Genomic DNA, 20,494 nt, shown 5'->3' with positions numbered 1-20,494 from the left:
AGGTTTTCTGATTTTGGTAGTTGGTGTTGTTTATATCAGTTAATTGTTGATATTTGTGTCTTTTTTCTGTGTGATTTTCTCTGTTTGTGATTTTGGGTCTGTGTTTGAGTAGTGAAACAATATGTTGAAAAGCTTAAGTAATTGTGATGTGGTTGGTGACTTTGAGACCAAGTAACCTTAAGGCTTTTCTTTGTGATTTGTTGTTTTGAATTTTTGGTTCCGGAACTGATATAGTTTGTTCATACGAGATTTGGGTGAAAGATGTTGTTTGGATAAATCATTGGTGTATAAGGACTGTCTTAGAATGAGATTATGATGGTAGTGTTTGGTACAAAATTTGGGATAAGCTTTGCTTCAAAAGTATTGAAAACAAGTTTGCTGCATAAATTTAACTATAAATAAGTTAACTATGATGATGGCATTGGATTACATGCTTTGAAATTTGTTGGTACAGTCTTGGTTAACTTTGTATAAATCAATGATAAAATGTATTTTATTTGCTTAAACTTTGGTAATATTTGACAAGTCAAGATTGGAAAAGAGACACTTAGTGGATGCTTGGGCTATTTTCTGTGTTTTATATACATATATCTATTGGCAATGGGATGTTAAGGTTATTTGCGCTCAAGGTTTTGTTCATGTTTAGTTATTTTTCCTTTTGTGAATCCTTAAAAAGCTTAAAGGACTCATGCCATATATTTGTCGCCGTTGTATCCATTTTGATCTATTTTTGTACAGAGTTTTCGATGTCTAGGGGATTTGGCTTTATCAAGGATTTGAGAAAGGATGAAGATGTTTGTAAAGTTGCCTTTAGAGTTCATGACTTATGGACCGTCACTGCTAGCAATGGTCGTCAACATCTCGAACTTATAATCAGTGATGCAAAGGTTAGGAAAATTACCTCATATTTGTTGGGTGGTCATTTTTTTAATTGTTTCTTTTTGTTGTTTGATTTTGTTGATTTGAATTGAAATGTATCTTTTCTTTTTCTTTGTGAATTTAGGGTGACAGAATTCATGCGATAACTCGACAGACAGATTTTCAGCGTTTGAAATCGTCGATTGAAGAAAACCAGACCTATGTTTTGCACAACTGTCTTGTGTTTGATAATGATGTTGTGTTCAAGCCTGTGGATTATCCCTTTAAGTTGGTTTTTGGTGCTGGTACAAAGGTCACAAGGAATGATAAACTCACTGATATTCTTTTTCATGACTTTAGATTTAAGTCATTTAAGGAAATTGGAGAAGGAGTATTTAAAGCTGATGTTTTATATGGTATGTTTTACTTTGTTGTTGTTTAAATTTCTTGCTTTTTTAAATTTGGATCATTAGATCACTGATTATTCTCTACTTTTTTTTTAAGAAATCATTGGTGTCATTCATGAGATTGTTAAGACAACAGTGATTGGTGATGGGAAAAAACCTTGCACTAATATTGTCCTGAGGGATGAGAGGTATGAGTTTCTGATTGTTTGATTTTAGATTATAGATTTTTTTTTTGCATTTGGTATTGATATGAGAGTGTCTTTGATATTGTAGTGGAGATTTGGTGGATGTAACTTTATGGGATAGATATTCTCTGCAATTGATGTCATTTCTTGCTGAGCGGAAAGATAGAGGGGCTGTTGTTTTGATACTAACTCACGCTCAATGCAAGCTTGCAGGTTAATGTTTTGCACATTTGTAATTTTTGTTGTTTTTTTATGTGTGCCATTTTGTTTTTGTTAATTGTTTGGTTATTATTTTCTAGATAATGGTAAGCCAAATCTTTGCAACAATTGGTCCGGTTCTAAGTTGCTCATTAACATCTTGTGTTGTTTTATTGTTTGTAGATTTTTTTTAACGGTCCCTTCTGAGTTGGAATCGGTTTTGAGGTTGAAGACTGTTAACTACTTTGTTACAAGGAGGCCATGGCTTGGTATGTACAGCGCTGCTAGCTACCATGGTTATTTACTATTGTGCTGTATTTTTTGCTTAGTCAGATTCACTTATAGTTTTTATGTGTTTTGGTTAAAGATCTTTATGGGGTTAATGTGATACCTGTTGTGCCATTTGGAAGTGCAAGTAGAAAGCCTCATGTTGATTCTTCCCTTTTTCGCTGTTGCTTACCAGATGAGCTGCTCTTTGAGGTATTGTATTTCACATGATATATGTAACTACACTATTTGGTCATGACTTTTTGATATGGTGTGAGACCAGTTACAATGTGCGGGAGTAGTTGGTTTGTTTGCGGGTGTATGCTCCTACTTCAGATAACTCATGTGCGATATTTGGTGTGGGTCTGTTTGGTCATTTTATGAAACAACGCTAGAAGACATTAACAAAGCTCTTCGTACACTTGAAACTTAAAAGAAGGCATCATTTTTACAATATTAAATTAAAAAATCATCTTTGTCTCTCACTTGCACAACTTATTGATGGTATTTGGTGCATTATCGTTGATTCTAACGGCTTTGAGAACAGAAACTGTTCTTAAAATAAGAAACAGAAAGGTTTATGGTTAAAAAATCATTATTAAATACAAGAACAATGTCTCAGAGAGAAATTTATTGAATACACCTTGCAGGTATTTGCTCGAATGACTTCATATGATATGGGAAAAGCCTCTTGTGTGTGTTGAAAATGGCGGTATACAATTCGTAACCCTGTATTTTGGCGCAATGCATGCTTGAAGGGTTGGCAGGTAATGTCATTGGAGGTTTTGAATATGGATCTTCTACTGCTTATAAGTCTAATTTTTGACTACAGAGTCTTTTTATGAAGCTCTCTGGAGCGGTTGAAAACTATAAGATACTTCAATCAAAATACGACGGCTCATGGCGGAAAATGTGGCTCTTACGGCCAAGGTTGTGATTTGACGGTAAGCAGAACTATCTCTTATTTCATAGCCTTATTTCCTGCTCTTCATATTGACTGGTTACCTTAGTACAGTGTGTCTAACTCTATGCATAAATATGAGGTCCCACATTAGCTGAATTGTTTATGGCTACAAAGAATATAATCATTCCCTATGTAAAAAATTTGTCCAATATATGCAGGATAATATTCTGCGCTACAATGAAGAATCAATCAAGAAAATGAATGGTTCTAATCACATATTTTCTTAGTCAGTGAAATCTCAACTGTTAGATAGTTCTCAACTGTTAGATGGCTTTGTTAATAAAATGCATAAATCTGGTGAGCCACATACTCTTAGGGTGTGTTTGGGAAGAGGGTTTAGGAGGGGAAGGGAGGGGAGGGCTTACATTCCTTTTTTAATTTAAAGACATTATAAAATGATTTTTAAAAAATTGAATTAACAACATGATAAATGATCATATAATACTTCAAAAACACTTAATTTATCTTAAAAAGACATTTTACATTGTTCGTAATTTAAAAATTAAAAGTGAGCCCTCCCCTCCCTTCCCCTCCTAAACCCTCCTCCCAAACACACCCTTAGTGTTACTGCCCAGGATATAGAGATGCCCCTTCCACCTTTAGCTCTCACTCCACTATGACATGGAATCAGGTAGGTTTGATTAGTTGATTAGTGAAAATATCTCTTTCGATAATGGCATGATCTAATACCACCTTCAATGTGTATATATGTTCCATTCTGTCAATTCTGAAGTCCTATAAATTCCAATTTTGCATCAAAAATATATAAAAAAAATATTACCTTTAGGGTATTTTCCTTTTGAGGTTTAGTTTTAGACATGTTTTTCTCTTTTCTTTAAAGTATAAACATTCAGATGATTTATGCATTTCTTATAATTTATGCATTTCTTATGCTTTTTTATTGATGTCAGGAAGACTGTGCAATTTTTCCAAAGTATTGGCAGACTTGGTTGATACAATCAAACCTCTTGCTCAGAATCAAAAACGTGTAATAGAACATAGTCTGCTCTCATCACCTTTGCTAGCTGATGTAGAAGAACCTGCTCTGCGCCAGGCTTTCAGCAACCTTATTGAAGGTGCTTTACTCCGAGTTAAAATGTTTTTAAATATTCTCAACATAGATTGCATAGACTAAGTTACATAGCTTCCCACCTTGATACTTGGAACTGTTAATTAAGCCTGTGTTGTTATTGTAGAACTCTTATGTTAATCATGGCCACAGCTCCGACACTCTTTGGAATATTCCCATACGCGGGTTTGAAATTCTACTTCTATGAGGAAATGAAGCGCCATGTACCTGAGGATTACAAAAAAAGCATCGTGGCGAAACTCACATGTGGATCCGTGGCAGGTTTATTGGGCCAGACATTCACATCCTCTTGAAGCTGTCAGGTAACATGCTTTATTTGGTCTCCTGGAAATTATAGATGGATATTGAGTAACATGATACAAAGTTAACCTGACTAGGTTCAAAACCTTGCGGCATCTGAAGAAGCCGAATTGAAAGGGACTATGAGATCCATGGTTTTGATTGCTCAAAAGCAAGGCTGGAAGACCCTGTTTTTAGGGCTGAGTATCAGTTGGATAGAAGAATCATAGAACATTAAAGTAATTCACATGCTAGAACTGTTATGTATAACTAATTTTTTTTTTTTGCAATTCAGGTTGTTCCATCTGCGGCCATCGGCTTCACCGTGTATGATACTATGAAATCATGCCTGAGAGTACCATCAAGAGATGAAGTGGACTAAGAAAAATCTGTCAACCATCCTCACATTAGGAATAAGCTCCTAACTTCTCGCAAGCTTCAACCTGGCTTCTTCTCATTCTATTCACATTGTTTTCACATATTATTTTAGCTACACATTGCATTCTTTCGGATTGTAAATAGAGATAGAGGTTATTATGCACTATACCAACAAACAATACCCTGATTCAGATCTCATTGATTTCATTAAAGTAGGAAATAGTTTCTATGTGGTTTAGACAGGACAAACTGTGTATGTACAATTAACAAATAAATTGCACTTTTTGAATGTGCAAGTAGAGGGAATGGTATAGAATTGTTGACATATAGTCACATCCTTTCACTGTGTTCAGTTTATCTATGCAGCCACTGAAATTCTATTACATTCCAATTATTGTTGGTTATTTTGGTTCTAAATTCAACAAGCAATGCTCAATAATATATCCACATAACTGCTTTTTGTTTTTTGCAAATCTAACAAACATGTACGGTATCACAGAAAGAAAGAAAACTATATAGGTTAATTCTTTGTTATTTGTAGTCTAACAAACATGGACGATACCACAGAAAGAAATAAATAAAGAAAGAAAGAAAATGCTATATAGGTTAATTCATACATGTTGGTTTTTGGATTTCCAAACTGTTAAATTTGAATTTCCAAATTCTATCATCTACCGAAGTTGTTACTAGGTTGAGTCACGACCAGGTCGCTCTCTTTAAGACGTTTCGTGGCACTACCCAAAGTTGTGCAAGGTAGACTATCAACCACGCCGCCTCCAGGATAAAACAAGCCCAGCTACAACTGTTCGATTAACTACTGCACAGTAGAAAAATCGTTCGAGAATTACACCCTCAAAATATGGCTCAATCGTTTGATCGAAGCCACTCGATACGGTACGTAACCGCTCTATTCGAAACCGTTCAAATTAATATGGTATTATTACCATTCTATTATGGTGCTGAGACCACTCAAATATGGTGTTACCACCATTCTAACTTCTCCAAAACATGAATATGGCACTACGACCACTCAAATATGGTGATACCACCATTTCTCATTAAAATAATATAAATATACTGTTAAGATCATTCTTTAATATGATCTTAATAGTACTCAATATTCCGAAGAATCATATATTATCGAAGGGACTATGAACTTAAGACCAAGGGACTATGGTCTTAAGAACACTCTTAATACCGAAGGGACAGAAAGGAGTAGAAGCAGAAGAAACTTGTTAAAAACAAGTCGGAGGGAGAAGAGAGGAAAAAACACAGGAAGCATCGACTGTGAATTTTCGGTGTAAAGAATCAAATGGGACGAGCTCTCCTTTTATAGGGAGAGTTTGTAACAAAAAACGAGTGACTTGGGGATTAAGTCTGCTTAATCCTTAAGCAAACGCGTTTTGTTTCTTAATTGGATATATCCGGAAGTTTCTGGATATGCTTTTGGATTGGGTCGGATCGTAACAAATTTATTTGTTACGCGTAGCGCTTACGGATAATGATTAAATTAATTAATTAATTAATTTAACATTTTCAAGTGACAGAAAATATATATCAATTTTTTTTTAAGCGTTCACCCGTTCACAAAATTGGGTACCCCAAGGGCACACCCTTGGAGGTCACTTTTCCCATATATAAACACTTACTAGTTGGGGTGACCCTTCAATGTGGGACATTTTTAAGTCACACCCACACACTAGTTTTTTCATAGTGTTTTTCTTTCCAATTTTCTTCACTAGAATTAACTAGTGTTCCAACAATCCCCCACTTGACTTCAAAATGGTTTCGAGAAATAACGTAAAACGTTTCCATAAGATTTGCTAATATACAAAGGTGTCGCCAACAACTTGAACCTTAGCATAGTGGAAGATATTCTGATTTAACAAGAGTTGCTTACAGCATTGAACTCTATCTCAGACATAGAATCCACACACAAACCTTTTCATAGGTGTATTCTAAAAGCCCGTGCGTTTTAAGGCCCTGCACGTGTATCCCGGTTTTAACGAATGCTCTAGGAATTCTGCCTCGAAATTCCATAGGACTGGCCTAAGTTCCACATTCGTATAGGTGAGTCTATCAAGGGTACTCCTGTAGCTGTGTACCCCACTCAACATAGAGTATAGATCTCATTAAGAGTTACTATTACCTCATCCTTCTTTCGCTGCAGGATCATGCTTTCTATATTCTTTCTCTCATAGCATGTCCTACCACTTCATGACTTGTTTTTACCCATTGAACCTATTTCTTGGGATCTCCAGTCATGTAGGTCGGGTTACCATCACTTGTGGGCTATAGGCATTAGTCCTATCCTACTGGATGTTTCTCGGACTTTCTCTCTATTAAGTCCTTTCGTCAAAGGATCAGCTAAGTTTTCATTCGTACGTACAAAATCAACTCCAACCGCTCCATTTAGAGATACACTCTCTAATCGTGCTATGTTTTCGCCTTATCTGTCGTCTCTTACCATTGTAATAACGATTCTTATTCTTTGCAATAGCCGCGGTACTATCACAATGAATTAACACAGCTGGTAACGGTTTCTCCCATAAAGGGATTTCAGCTAGCAAGGATCTTAGCCAACTTGCTTCTTCACTAGTTTTCTCTAGTGTTCTCATCTCAGATTCATTCCATAGTGGACTGAGTCAATATCATTTGTTTTAACAAACAACTCCTCTAGTGATGCTCAATGTGCAAACACTAGTCGCTAAATATTCATCTGAAAGATGTTCATTTTATATCTTGTACCATTTAAGTACAATATGTTACTCCTAGTGAAGTAATCTTAGAGTCATAGTCTTCTTAAGACACCTCATGACTCATTCTATAGCATGGCAATGCTTCCCATCCGTCTACTAGTAAACTTGCACAAGAGTTTCACGACATCGACAATGTCGGATCTAATACATTCAGTGGCATACCTAAGTGCTGCCAATGATGCTCGTATATTCTGTTTTTCTAAATCCATCTCAAGTGTTCTTACACTTGGATCATAATATGTGATTGCAAGTTTACGGTGAATAATTACATTTCTTTAAGATATTCTCAACTTGTGAGATTTATCAAAAAAGTTATCTTTTCTGATCTAGTAATCTTGAAACCAAGAATTACTTCAATTTTTTTTGTTTAGGTCTTTCTTATCAATGTTGTTGATAAACAATGATTTCACATAATTCATAACATGAATCTTTAAATCAAATATGAGCAAGTCGTCTTCATAGAGACATATGATCGTGCAAATATTATTTGTCACTTTCATTCACTTTATACTCATTCGATAACATTAGAATGTCAAATTTTTCATGCCATTCCTCAGGAGTTTATTTTAGACCATTCAAATAATTATCTAACTTACAGACCTTGTTTTCTTGTCCATGAATTGCAAAAATTTTCAGGTTGTTCCATATAGACTTGTTCTTCTAGTTCACCATAAAAAGACAACTTTCACATCCATTTGGAGTACTATCGAGTTATAAATGGCGGCTAAAGGGACTAGTACTCTTATGGATATGATTTTCGTGACTGGTGAATGAATGTCGAAGAAGTCTATATATTTCTCTTTGTTTAAAACCTTTGACTACAAGGAAAGCCTTGTATTCATCGTACCATCAGGTTTTAGTTCCCTTTTTTTTCTTTTCAAAAATCCAAATACAACCGATTGATTTTGCAACTATGAGACAAGTCAACCAAGTGTCATGTTTTGTTAGACTCTAGAAAATTCATTTCATCGTTTATTGCTTTTGCCATAATTCAGCATCCAATGAGGATATAACTTCTTTAAGGCTTAATGAATCTTCTTTCAATGTATAAACCAAGTTCATACTCTTTAGCAATTTTAGCTTTCTTACCTCCTTGAGGTTCTATAACATCTTGTATGATGTTTTCATAACTATTTCTAATTACATGAATGTGATTAGATATAGTGCCCCCACTAGTTCTTAATTTTTAAAGGGAAATTTATTTTGCCCCCACTAATGTCGTGCTCCCATTAGAGCCCCCACTAGTGCCCCCACTATTCTTTAGTTAAAGGGGTAAATATTTACATAGAATTCGACATCTTTTAAATTCTATGATCACTTTAACATTTAGGTCATAAAACCTATATGTTTCGTTATTTATCTCATACCCGATGAATACACATTCATAGGCTCTACTAGTGAGTTCAACTCTCTTGGGGTCCATGATCTTAATATAGTCCAGACAATCCCAAGTTCGAAAAATAAGACAAGTTGGATTGTCTTTTCTTCAAAAATTTCTTAAATAGAATTTTTGTTCTTAGACTTGGGTACTTTATAAATTTCAATTTTCGTTATAAAAAATTGAACATTCAAGCATATCAATTTTATTTTTCCAAAGTTCACAGTCATCAATAAATATGATAAAAATATTATTTTATCATTTCTATTTTATGTGTCATCAAACTAACACATATCATTATGTTTAGAGATTCATATCCTCTAAATTCTAATTTATATGAACTTTTGATTCATATATCTTGACTGCAATAAATAAAATTGTTTAATTATATAACTTTGGAATTAAGTCCAAGTTACTCAAGTTTTAAAATTTAAACACTTATTCGTGATCAATTTTGATATGTCAAATATTAAAATCACACAACTAATAACATAGAAGGAGAATTTAATTTTTAACATACCATCAAAGTGCAATCTTTTTCCACAAGAGTGCATGGTACACAAGTCTCTCTTTAAGTCTGAGTCAACTCAGTCTTATTCAATAGAAATCTGAAATTCAGATTCTTTCTTAAACATAAATAGAATTTCACAATTCCATTTATTTTCCTTATTGCATATTTACAAGTTTGGATTATGTAAAGCGATCGATGCATATGTTTATCAATTCTTGTTAAAGATTTGAAAACCAGTACGTGATATCAATGTTTAAACAAAACACTTTTAGAATTCACCATAACAAAATAACAGCCTTGCATTATTTTATTTTCCGCTCCAAACAATTTTTTTATGTTTTGTAACAAACTAAACTTGTTTGGTTCTGTAACAAATAATTTGTTTTGTAACAAATTATTGTTTTCATCAAATAAATTTTTAGTAACTAATAATTTGTTTTGTAACAAATTATTGTTTTCATCAAATAAATTTCTAGTAACTAATAATTTGTTTTGTAACAAATTATTGTTTTCATCAAATAAATTTTTAGTGTTGTTGATTGAAACAACAATCACTTCATCGTTTCATTCGAAAAATGTAAATCTATAGCTTGATTTATCCTTAATGTATTTAGGGATAACTTAACCTTAATATGTAACTTCTTCGGTAGACATAGCAGATCGAAACGTCATAAAATTGTTGGTTTTTGGATTTCCAAACTGTTAAATTTGAATTTCCAAATTCTATCATCTACCGAAGTTGTTACTAGGTTGAGTCACGACCAGGTCGCTCTCTTTAAGACGTTTCGTGGCACTACCCAAAGTTGTGCAAGGTAGACTATCAACCACGCCGCCTCCAGGATAAAACAAGCCCAGCTACAACTGTTCGATTAACTACTGCACAGTAGAAAAATCGTTCGAGAATTACACCCTCAAAATATGGCTCAATCGTTTGATCGAAGCCACTCGATACGGTACGTAACCGCTCTATTCGAAACCGTTCAAATTAATATGGTATTATTACCATTCTATTATGGTGCTGAGACCACTCAAATATGGTGTTACCACCATTCTAACTTCTCCAAAACATGAATATGGCACTACGACCACTCAAATATGGTGATACCACCATTTCTCATTAAAATAATATAAATATACTGTTAAGATCATTCTTTAATATGATCTTAATAGTACTCAATATTCCGAAGAATCATATATTATCGAAGGGACTATGAACTTAAGACCAAGGGACTATGGTCTTAAGAACACTCTTAATACCGAAGGGACAGAAAGGAGTAGAAGCAGAAGAAACTTGTTAAAAACAAGTCGGAGGGAGAAGAGAGGAAAAAACACAGGAAGCATCGACTGTGAATTTTCGGTGTAAAGAATCAAATGGGACGAGCTCTCCTTTTATAGGGAGAGTTTGTAACAAAAAACGAGTGACTTGGGGATTAAGTCTGCTTAATCCTTAAGCAAACGCGTTTTGTTTCTTAATTGGATATATCCGGAAGTTTCTGGATATGCTTTTGGATTGGGTCGGATCGTAACAAATTTATTTGTTACGCGTAGCGCTTACGGATAATGATTAAATTAATTAATTAATTAATTTAACATTTTCAAGTGACAGAAAATATATATCAATTTTTTTTTAAGCGTTCACCCGTTCACAAAATTGGGTACCCCAAGGGCACACCCTTGGAGGTCACTTTTCCCATATATAAACACTTACTAGTTGGGGTGACCCTTCAATGTGGGACATTTTTAAGTCACACCCACACACTAGTTTTTTCATAGTGTTTTTCTTTCCAATTTTCTTCACTAGAATTAACTAGTGTTCCAACAATACATGAAACAAACTTTGCTTGATCTTCCCAAACAAGGATTTCAACTTCACACATTTGGGCAGCATACAAAACGATAGTGTCTACATTTGAGTACATTTTACCAACACTACAAATAGTCTCCACAAGAACATTCTTCTTTTTGTTTTAGCTTCACATTGCATAAAAATAATCTCCACAAGAACATTCTTCTTTTTGTTTTAGCTTCACATTGCATTAAATTTTATGTTGTTTAGACGGGACAAACTATGTATGTACAATTAAAGGATAAATTGCATTTTTTTAATGTACAAGTAGCGGGAATGTATTTGGTTTATTCTATACAACCACCATATTTCATGTATGCAAAAATCCTATTTAGGATTTAGTGTTTTGGTTAGTATATGACAATGCCAAACTCTTATAAGCCTAACGTAATAGTACTCTGCATTTTGGTGGTTCCTTCATTGGTCCTAATTAGTATCATGATAGTTATAACACTCTTTTCCTATGCTCTTTTCCTGCACCAAAGGTTTACAGTGCTCTACAATGCAACAATTCATTTATAATATATAGTTAGGAATTGTGCGGTATGAAAATTGCATTTATGAAGTTTGCATCTTCCCTAATTTTCATCATATATGTGCAATAATCCTATTATACACTTTTTCCTTAGAACAAAATTTCTATAAAATCGGCAAATTGGGATATGCCTTCAATATGCGTGATCCTTTAACAGGAGGAGGAATGACTGTGGCTTTGTCTGACATTGTTTTGCTAAGGAATCTACTTAAACCTCTGTGTAATCTGCATGATATGTGATTTTTAGAGAGAGGGCTAGAGATATGTGATTGAAGGGAGTAATTCAAAATTATTTTCAAAACCATAGTATTCTAAATGCCCATGGGTACCCGTGGGTAAAATCCGTCACGGGTATGGAGCGGGTACCCATACCCGATAATAAATTAAGTAAATTACTGAAATATCTTTATATATCATATCTTATTACTTAAAGTTGTTACCTTATTGAAGAAAATTTTACCGCCCACCTAAAAATCTTCAATAATAACCTATTTTTATTTTAAATTTTTTTAATTCATCTTATTAGGTTCACCGTTTCCACTTCATTCATATCATAAAACATATAGATTATCTAAGAATCATGAATTTCCTATGGATTATGTATGATTTATGAAATTTTGAAAGTTGATGTTTTTTGGTAATTAAAAAAGTTTTTATTTGTACCAAAAAATAAATAAATTCAAAACTCCATGGGCACCCATGGATACCTGAATACCCACGAGTACCCGTATAGTGGGTACCCACGAGGTTAGATTGACTCTGCATAGTGCATGGGTGGTGGATCAGATCAAGTACACAGTTCACAATTATTCTACTAAATTAACTTTAGAGTTATTGAGTTGTTGAAAGCCATTACTTTTCCAATGCACGTTTAGCCTTCTCAATTGTTGTCTTCACTGCAACTTGCTTTGTATCTCTCTCTACAAAAAAAGTCCTTGAACATTTCATTTTCTAAGTCGTGATGCAGGAGTACTCTAAATATTGTGTTATGACTTATAATTATCTGTCATTTCGCAATCTATCCATCCGATATAATATTTTGTCAAAAAAGTAGCTAACCCCCGTGCGAAGCACGGGTTTGTAACTAGTATATTTATAAAATAAATTAAATACAATGATTTAAAAACTAAATGATACCTGTTGGCACCAGAACCGTTGGCACGAAATAACGAAAAGGTGAGACTCAAAACAAATCAAAACCTCCCCGTCACTACTGCTTCTCAACGTGTTCCTTTTTTTTTTTTTTTGTTACAAGGGAAAATGAACAGAAACAGAAAGAAAAAAAAACAAGAAAAAAGGGGCGAAACTAGGGGTGGCAAAACGGGTCTGGACCAGCCCGTTTAACCCGTCATTTTAGGCGGGCTGGGGGTGAGATTTTGAGCCCATCTCTCTAGTTGGCCCGCCCCTGTTAAGCCCGCTAAAAAAGCGGGTCATGGCGGGGTGGGGCGGGCTGGCCCGCGGGCTTATTAAACTTCCTTTTTTTTTACTATTAGTGACCGTATTTTTAATTTACACTCTCGGTCTGAGTCTGATTTGCTCTGATTCACTTGGGTTTAAGGTAAGCTTTGTTTCTCATTTATCTTAGTTGTTGTTTGTGTTGAGTGAACTTAATATTGAACTGATTTTAGTTTACAGGACATTGTTCATTCTATGGTGAATTTATTTTGAGATTTGTTTAATGTTAGAGTCTTTATATTGAATTTATTGTTTTTATAATAGCAACGTATTTGTTAATAACAATCGACATAAAAATATTTAAAAAATAGACGGGCCAACCCGCCAGCCCGCCTTTAGGCGGGGCGGGGTGTGAGTTTGAGCCCACCCCCTCAAGTTGGCCCGCCCCCGCCCCATCCCGTTTTTGGCGGGCTAATAGTTGGCTGGGCCTAAACGGAGCGGGCTGGCCCGTATTGCCATCCCTAGGCGAAACTAGCTAACCCTTGGGGAAATAGGTTCCGCAAGCATTATCCCTAATGAGCGGTAACAACCCTTCCGGAGGTGAAACATAATTAGTCAACACAGAACCCGAAGCAGCTCCTAACTTAGCAAGAAAATCAGCACAATAATTCCCTTCACGAAGAGTGTGTAAAACAGAAGTATCGCTGAGGATGAGCAGGTCCTTGATATCTTGAATAAAGGTGGCATAGACATGAAACTTCAAGGGAGACCCATTGATGAGACTAACAGAATGGAGGGAGTTTGAATAGCACACAAAATCAGTAATACCCAAAGTTCTAACCATGTGTAAACCATTGAAAATGGCAGAAAGCTCTGCCAGAAGAGTATCATTAGAGTTAGCAATGTATCCTGAGAAGCCGGAGATAAAAAAAACCAGCATTGTATATAAGGAGGAATAAACCTGATTGATTTTCGTTTAATTATTTGAATGGATTTGTATAATTGATTGCACAATGGGTATTCCTATAAACTCTAAAAACAACGGGCAAACAGTGGGAGTATTCGTTTAAGAAGATGTGGGAGTATTCTTTTAAGAAGATGTGTAAGCAACGGGTTTCAAATAATTGAAGGATACGATTTGACCAAAAAAACTTAAAAACTATAAATGATAACAAATTAAATTCCTTCAAAAAAAAAAAACAAATTAAATTAAATAGAACGATTTGACAAAAAAAAATTGAAGGATATGATTTGAATAAAATTCGTCGCTTGACCATTTTTTAACTTTTTTTTTGGTTAGCCTAGTGCAAAAATACACATTTTTTTTAAAGTGCGGAGAAATGGGGAATTCGAGGTTCGAACCCCGGCCCATGCAAACATTGTCCCTGATAGCTACCAACTAAGCTACACTTTCCCAAAAAAAAAAACTGAGCTACACTTACGAACTTATTTTTTTGGGTTAAAATATGTTTTTGGTCCCTATAAATATGTCAACTTTTCATTTTAGTCCCTCTAAAATTTTCCTTCAACTTTTAGTCCCTATAAAATTTTCAATCTTCACTTTTGGACCCTCTTTTAAAGTAAACTCATATGTAGAATTCATATTTTTTAATAAAATTTTCCAGAAAAATTCAAAATATTATAAGAATCACTCCAAAAAAAATTAGAAATTTTTAACAAAACATGAATTTAATATGAATTTTTATATTTTTTACAGTTAAAAATTCATATTTAATTTGTGTTTTGTTAAAAAATTCTAATTTTTTTAGGAAATTTTTTTAGAATATTTTACACATTTCTGCATAATTTCATTAAAAAATACAACAATTAAATTAAAAATAGGGACCAAAAGTAGTGATTGAAAATTTTATAGGGACTAAAAGTCGAAGGAATATTTTAGAGGGACTAAAACGAAAAGTTGACATATTTATAGGGACTAAAAAAATATTTAACCCTATTTTTTTTTACTATTTAATCTTAACACTTCGAGATTAGCGACTTCACAAAAACTTAATCCTTGTTTGATGGCTAATTTTTAAATGAAATTATGAATATATATTTTTTAATAAACGCTACTAATATATTTTTAGAAGTCATAATTTTACTATGGATTTGACTTTTTAATAAAAAATTTAATTCCTTGATTTGACTTTTCAATAAAAAAAAAAAAGTGGTGAGGCATGCCCCTACATAAGATTAGGAAGAAACACTAATTTTGTTTGGGTGAGTGGTGAGAGCTTGAGATTTAGGAGGATGCTTCTCATAAACTCTATTATCTTGATATCAATTTTAATGGCTTAAGTCCATATATAGTATTGTTATAGCTTTAAATGGGACCTTCCAAATGTGGACAAATTAATCAAGTCTTAAGCCGGATACTGAGTTTTTAAAAATATGGTTAGGAGAGGAAAATACACATTGTATGTTTCATAGTCTAGTACTAGTCATTTGTAAATGGTGATGAAAATTTCGTAGATGTATTATGATAAAAAGAAGAAAAGAAATACGTCACCGCTAATCTACTACTAATATAATAAAATCGTACTCCAATAAAATTTTATAATTATCTTTTTTTAAACTCATGATCTTTTTAATTTTATGTGTCTAATGATCATTTTGCAAAATATAAAACTAATTTATTCAGCAATCAATCAATCAATAGTATAGTATGTGTGTGTGTGTGTGTGTAAAGTAATATTTTTATGTCACATGTCATTTTCACGTATAACTGATGTATTTACACTATTATAGTCGAAATACACATGTTATTCAATGAACTTGAAAAGACAATATTTACTTATAAGTGTGATCCGAGGAAATATATTACTTTGATCTTATCCACTAGATATTTGTGGGTGGTGGTTGGTGTTTCTTAGGAGATGAGGTGGGTGGTTGTTGTGGGTGATTTCTTTTGGAGGTTGCCTATGTTATTTGGGTCCATACTCGTTGTTGCTAGCTCTTGTTTGAGTTTAGAGTGTTTTGAGGGCGTGTATCCTTCGAGTTGACATTTTTTTCCTTTTTGATTGATGTTTGCTCCACCGCAAGTCATGTCGTCTGTCTTACTTATTTTGTGCTGGATTCTGATGGGCCGGTCATTTTGATTTGAGATCAGGAGTTCGCGTCTAGAGGCATTATTGCTTGGTTGGCTACAGTGTTTCTCTGGTGGACCAGGGGTAAGGGGTTCCCTTTTGATTTGGTTCTGAAGTCTGGTGAGCCGATCGCTTTTGGTTCGAGATCGGGAGTCAGTTCTCTGGTTCTAGTTTGGTTTTGGCCTTTTAGGGTGTTCCTTCTGTGGACCGGAGGTTGCGCGGTGGTGGAAGCTGAATGATCTTTAGAGAAGGAGTTTTTCGAATGTGGCTCAGTGTTGGTGATGAGGACCATGTTCTCTTTTACAAGGGTGTTCTTTTGAGGTGAGTAGTGGCGACGAGTGTTTTAGATGTCGTTTTTTTTTTCTTCCAGTGGTTGGTAATTATAGGAGTCAGTTTTAGGAGGATGTTTATTTTGGTGGGTGTTGTCCTTATGAGTTTTGATTGCAGGGGTGCCTTTGTTGGTATTTATTTTTGGGTGCTCCGCTTATATACGGTGCCTTAGTTTGTACTTTCTGTAACACCGGTCTTTGTCGTCTTGTGCAGAGACCTAATTTTTAATAAAATTTTGCTAATTAAAAAATAAACTAGATATTTTCTAATATTTTATGTAGCATTAATATCTCAACAAACTAATCATGATATCTTAAATTTTTCTAATTTCATTTTAACATATTTTTCAATGAATTTCGTTTTTTAGTTGGTTGTTCGGTTCCAATGGGGGAAGCCTTGGCGTTATACTATGCTATGAATGACTAATTGACGTATTCTTCGAAAATGTGGAATGCACACTTCACAAACTTGAAGGTTAAGTTTAATAGACGACAAGCAAATGAGATAACTCACACTTTAGCAGTGGTTGCCACATTATTAACTAGTCCTACTACTTATTACTATATTGTACCTTGTTGTATTGAACAACTTATTATTGATGAAATGCTATAAGTATATTTTCTTTCAAAAATTAAATTTAGTTTTCTTTTGTCAGATTTTCAATAAATTTAGTTATTTAATCATATTCATATTTAAATAAAATTATATATTTATTTTGTTTTTTTATGTATGTGTGTCACTCCCATATTAATTTTATTTTAACCTTTTTTTATTTTCTAAAATTAATTTTTTTTTACCAGTTTCAAATTTATTTTCAATTTAGCGTAAATATCTCATATCCAAAATTTTAAACAGGATTCATTTAGTTACTACTCCTTTATCTTTTAGCGTCCAACTTCCCCAAATTCACAAAAAGATTTTCTAACAATAAAAAATATATTAATAATTTCAATAATCCTTTTCTCATTCCTTAATTTTCTCCTCCGAATAACTCAAATTTATTTTCAATTTAGCGTAAGTATCTCATATCCAAAATTTTAAACAGTATTCATTTAGTTACTACTCCTTTATCTTTTAGCGTCCTCTTATGCATCTAACTTTCCCCAAATTCACAAAAAGATTTTCTAACAATAAAAAATATATTAATAATTTCAATAATCCTTTTCTTATTCCTTAATTTTCTCCTCCGAATAACAATTCTTTCATTCTTAACAAGATATCACAATTTTTTCCTAACAATAACCCTTCAAGCATTTTTTTTTTTTTTTGTTGAAAGAAACCCTTCAAGCATTCTAATACCTTCATTTCAAGTACTCCTATTAAACTTAATAATATTTTATCCGTTTATTATATTATTTAAAGGGATTTGCTAGAACACACCCACAAGTTTTTATGTGGGAGTGTTTTAGCAAGCTACACCTTAAGGTGCATTTAACTACTTTTTAGTTATAGCTTGCTAAAACACACCTTCTAAAAAATAAGTGGGTGTATTCTAGCAAATGCCTGTAGGAGTTGCTAACGTACACCCACTTATTTTTTAAGAAGGTGTGTTTTAGCAACATTCACCTTAAGGTGTATTTAACAACTTTTTAGTTATATATTTGCTAAAACACACCTTAATAAAAACTAGTGGGTGTATCCTAGCAAACCCCTTATTTAAATCTACTATATCTACTATCTATCTACTATCTACTATATGTATTGGTCCATGGTTCAAACCCCGACCACCACAGAAAGAAATATACTATGTACTTTTTTTTGAGGGATATCTACTCTCTACTATATGTATTAAAACAATGTTATTCTTATTACAACAATTCGCAAGTGTCATTCTCTTATACATCCAATTTCCCTCTAATTCATCACTCTTTAGTTTCTAGAATTTTAATATTTTTTTTAACAATACCAACTTACTTCTATTGTATATATTAAAGTTATATTATTCTTATTACAACAAACATAAGTATAGTCATTCTCCAAACAAACAAAAAAGACCACGATTTTCGCTCTCTTATACATCCAAGTTCCCTCAAATTCATTCTTCTTAATCTTTTTACAATTTTAATATATTTTAAGTATAGTCATTCTCAAAACAAACAAAAAAGACCACGGTTGTCGCTCTCTTATACATTCAAGTTCCCTCAAATTCATTCTTCTTTATTTTTTTACAATTTTCATATATTATAAGTAAGAGTAGTGATATTTGTACAACCATTTGTGACAACTAGTGTGACAACTTTCTTTTTCTTTCTTCTTATTTGGTCAAAAACAATAGAGAGAAAAGGAAGAGAGAGAATACAAACATAATGTGAGTATGAGAGAAAGTTGTCAAAAAGTTGTCACAAAATGGTTGTACAAATATCATTTCTCTTTAAGTAATACTCCCTCCGTTCCTTTTTAAGTGTCTTTTTAGAAAATTAACACAAAAATAGCGATGTGTATTTTTGTATATTTTCTTCCTATTATACCCCCATTTTAATCCACCAATAAATTCCTATTTTTTTTCACACACTTTATGTTTCCAATAATTTTGCGCTCTCTCTCTCTTATAACAAACAATTGTCAATTTTTTAAATATTGTGCATATCTTTTTAATTATTTTAAGTCAATATAAAATTATATTGGTGAAACTTCTTCTTCTTCTTCATTGTCATCTTGTTCTTGTTCTTGTTCTTGTATCTTGTCAAATGAGTCTTCAACTATTGCTCCCTCTTCACCTCTCATCAACAATTCCAACGAGTCTTCCACTTTTTCTTTCTTTTGAACATTCACGAAGTCTTTTATTTTTCTTCTCTCAAATCTGTTCTTTTACTTTGCACTTGAAACAGAATTTGAAACAAGCCCAAGTTTTTGTGAAGCCGTCGTATCGAACCCGTTCGAGGGGGGACTCCTCTCCAACTGCTCAATAGAATATTATTTATTGGAATGTTCGAGGTATTGGTAACTCGGATTCTAGAGTTGCTTTAAATAATTTTCTCTGTGTGATGGATCTTACATCAATTTATTCTTTCTTGTATTCAGTTCAGGGACTGGTTGACTGAATTACCGTCAGTTTTACACTTTGATTTCTACATAGACAGAGGTGGTCTGCCTACTTACTGATTCCCTTAATCTGTTGTTTATCTTTTCCTTTTTATTTCTTGTTTTGAGGGTTTTTGGCGTAGTCCCCCTTTTATATGTACTTTTTCCCCTTTTTAGTTTTTTTTTAATAAAATCTATTAAGATTGGCGGTATTGGATGGAGGTTCATCGGGGTGCCAACCTAATTGGAATGTCCTTTCTTCTTTTGATGTCTGTCCTCTCTCTTAACTTATAAAAAACACTAGCAACTGACCCGTGCTAAGCACGGGCCCATGTACCGCACGGGCTAATTCGAAGTAGGGGGCTATGCATGAAAGCGCATTGCAATGCTATTTGAATTGAGAAAGTAAGAAAAAACTAACGATAAAACCGGTGTCCATGATAAAAGGGCAAATTACATTGACTTCCCTTAAGATTTTCTTAAATAACATAAGCGCACTTTTACTTTTCCAAACACATCAATTTGCCTTCATTTTATCCATTTCAATAACTTTGTAAACATACAATTTAATTTCAATCATTTTGGTTTATTTGTATCTGTTTTCTCTTTTCATAATTAAGTTAATAAGATTTTTTTTCTTGCAATGGAGAAACAATGACAAAATTTGTTTTTACCACCAAATAAAATCAAATATCAGCTATTACATTAGAGATCAAGAGAGAATATAAAAATGAGAAGAATGTTGGTGGATGAACATTGTGGTCGATCAATGAAAATGAAATAATTTTCGATATATCCGTTTTATTACATTAGATTTTAAAAATTAAACCATTTTGACTGAGGAACAATAAGTTAGAAAATCACCTAAGTGAAAAATGAAAATGAAAAATAGTTGAAAATTAAGTGAGTTCATTGTTATACCCCAATTTTGGACCTAAAAATACTAGTCAATTTTTCTTTTCTTGCATTATAAGTCATTTGAACTGTCTCTGATCAATTGCATC

At 33.3% G+C, this 20,494-nt stretch overlaps 2 protein-coding genes and 2 long non-coding RNA genes across 11 annotated transcripts; 3 read left to right on the top strand and 1 right to left on the bottom strand.

Annotated features, from left to right (window-relative positions):
* Positions 1-746: 746 nt before the first annotated feature.
* Positions 747-1,668, top strand: LOC146936562 (uncharacterized). Its single transcript, XM_085749241.1, has 4 exons — positions 747-887; positions 1,004-1,274; positions 1,363-1,453; positions 1,539-1,668. Exons 1-4 carry the CDS (start codon positions 747-749, stop codon positions 1,666-1,668), a joined length of 633 nt encoding a protein of 210 aa, XP_085605367.1.
* Positions 1,669-1,798: 130 nt separating this feature from the next.
* On the top strand, positions 1,799-4,125 carry LOC146936561 (uncharacterized). Of its 8 annotated transcripts, none has more exons than XR_015030652.1 (6): positions 1,799-1,917; positions 2,016-2,128; positions 2,566-2,682; positions 2,763-2,859; positions 3,795-3,955; positions 4,076-4,125. It is a non-coding gene; the product is annotated as an uncharacterized LOC146936561 (long non-coding RNA). The 8 variants fall into 8 exon arrangements; XR_015030651.1 differs by having other exon boundaries at positions 3,791-3,955; XR_015030654.1 differs by having other exon boundaries at positions 2,748-2,859.
* Positions 4,126-4,274: 149 nt separating this feature from the next.
* Positions 4,275-4,978, top strand: LOC146936560 (uncharacterized). The gene is made up of 2 exons (XR_015030657.1): positions 4,275-4,447; positions 4,544-4,978. It is a non-coding gene; the product is annotated as an uncharacterized LOC146936560 (long non-coding RNA).
* Positions 4,979-13,585: 8,607 nt separating this feature from the next.
* On the bottom strand, positions 13,586-13,990 carry LOC146936559 (uncharacterized). Its single transcript, XM_085749240.1, has one exon. The coding sequence runs from the start codon at positions 13,988-13,990 to the stop codon at positions 13,586-13,588; it is 405 nt and encodes a 134-aa protein (XP_085605366.1).
* Positions 13,991-20,494: the final 6,504 nt, after the last annotated feature.

Source organism: Medicago sativa, chromosome 3 (genome assembly GCF_051527215.1).
Source record: "Medicago sativa cultivar Bolivia chromosome 3, Bolivia_mono, whole genome shotgun sequence".
Lineage (NCBI taxonomy): Eukaryota > Viridiplantae > Streptophyta > Magnoliopsida > Fabales > Fabaceae > Medicago > Medicago sativa.
Note: the sequence above shows the minus strand (reverse complement) of the source record. Positions and strands in the feature narration are given on the sequence as shown.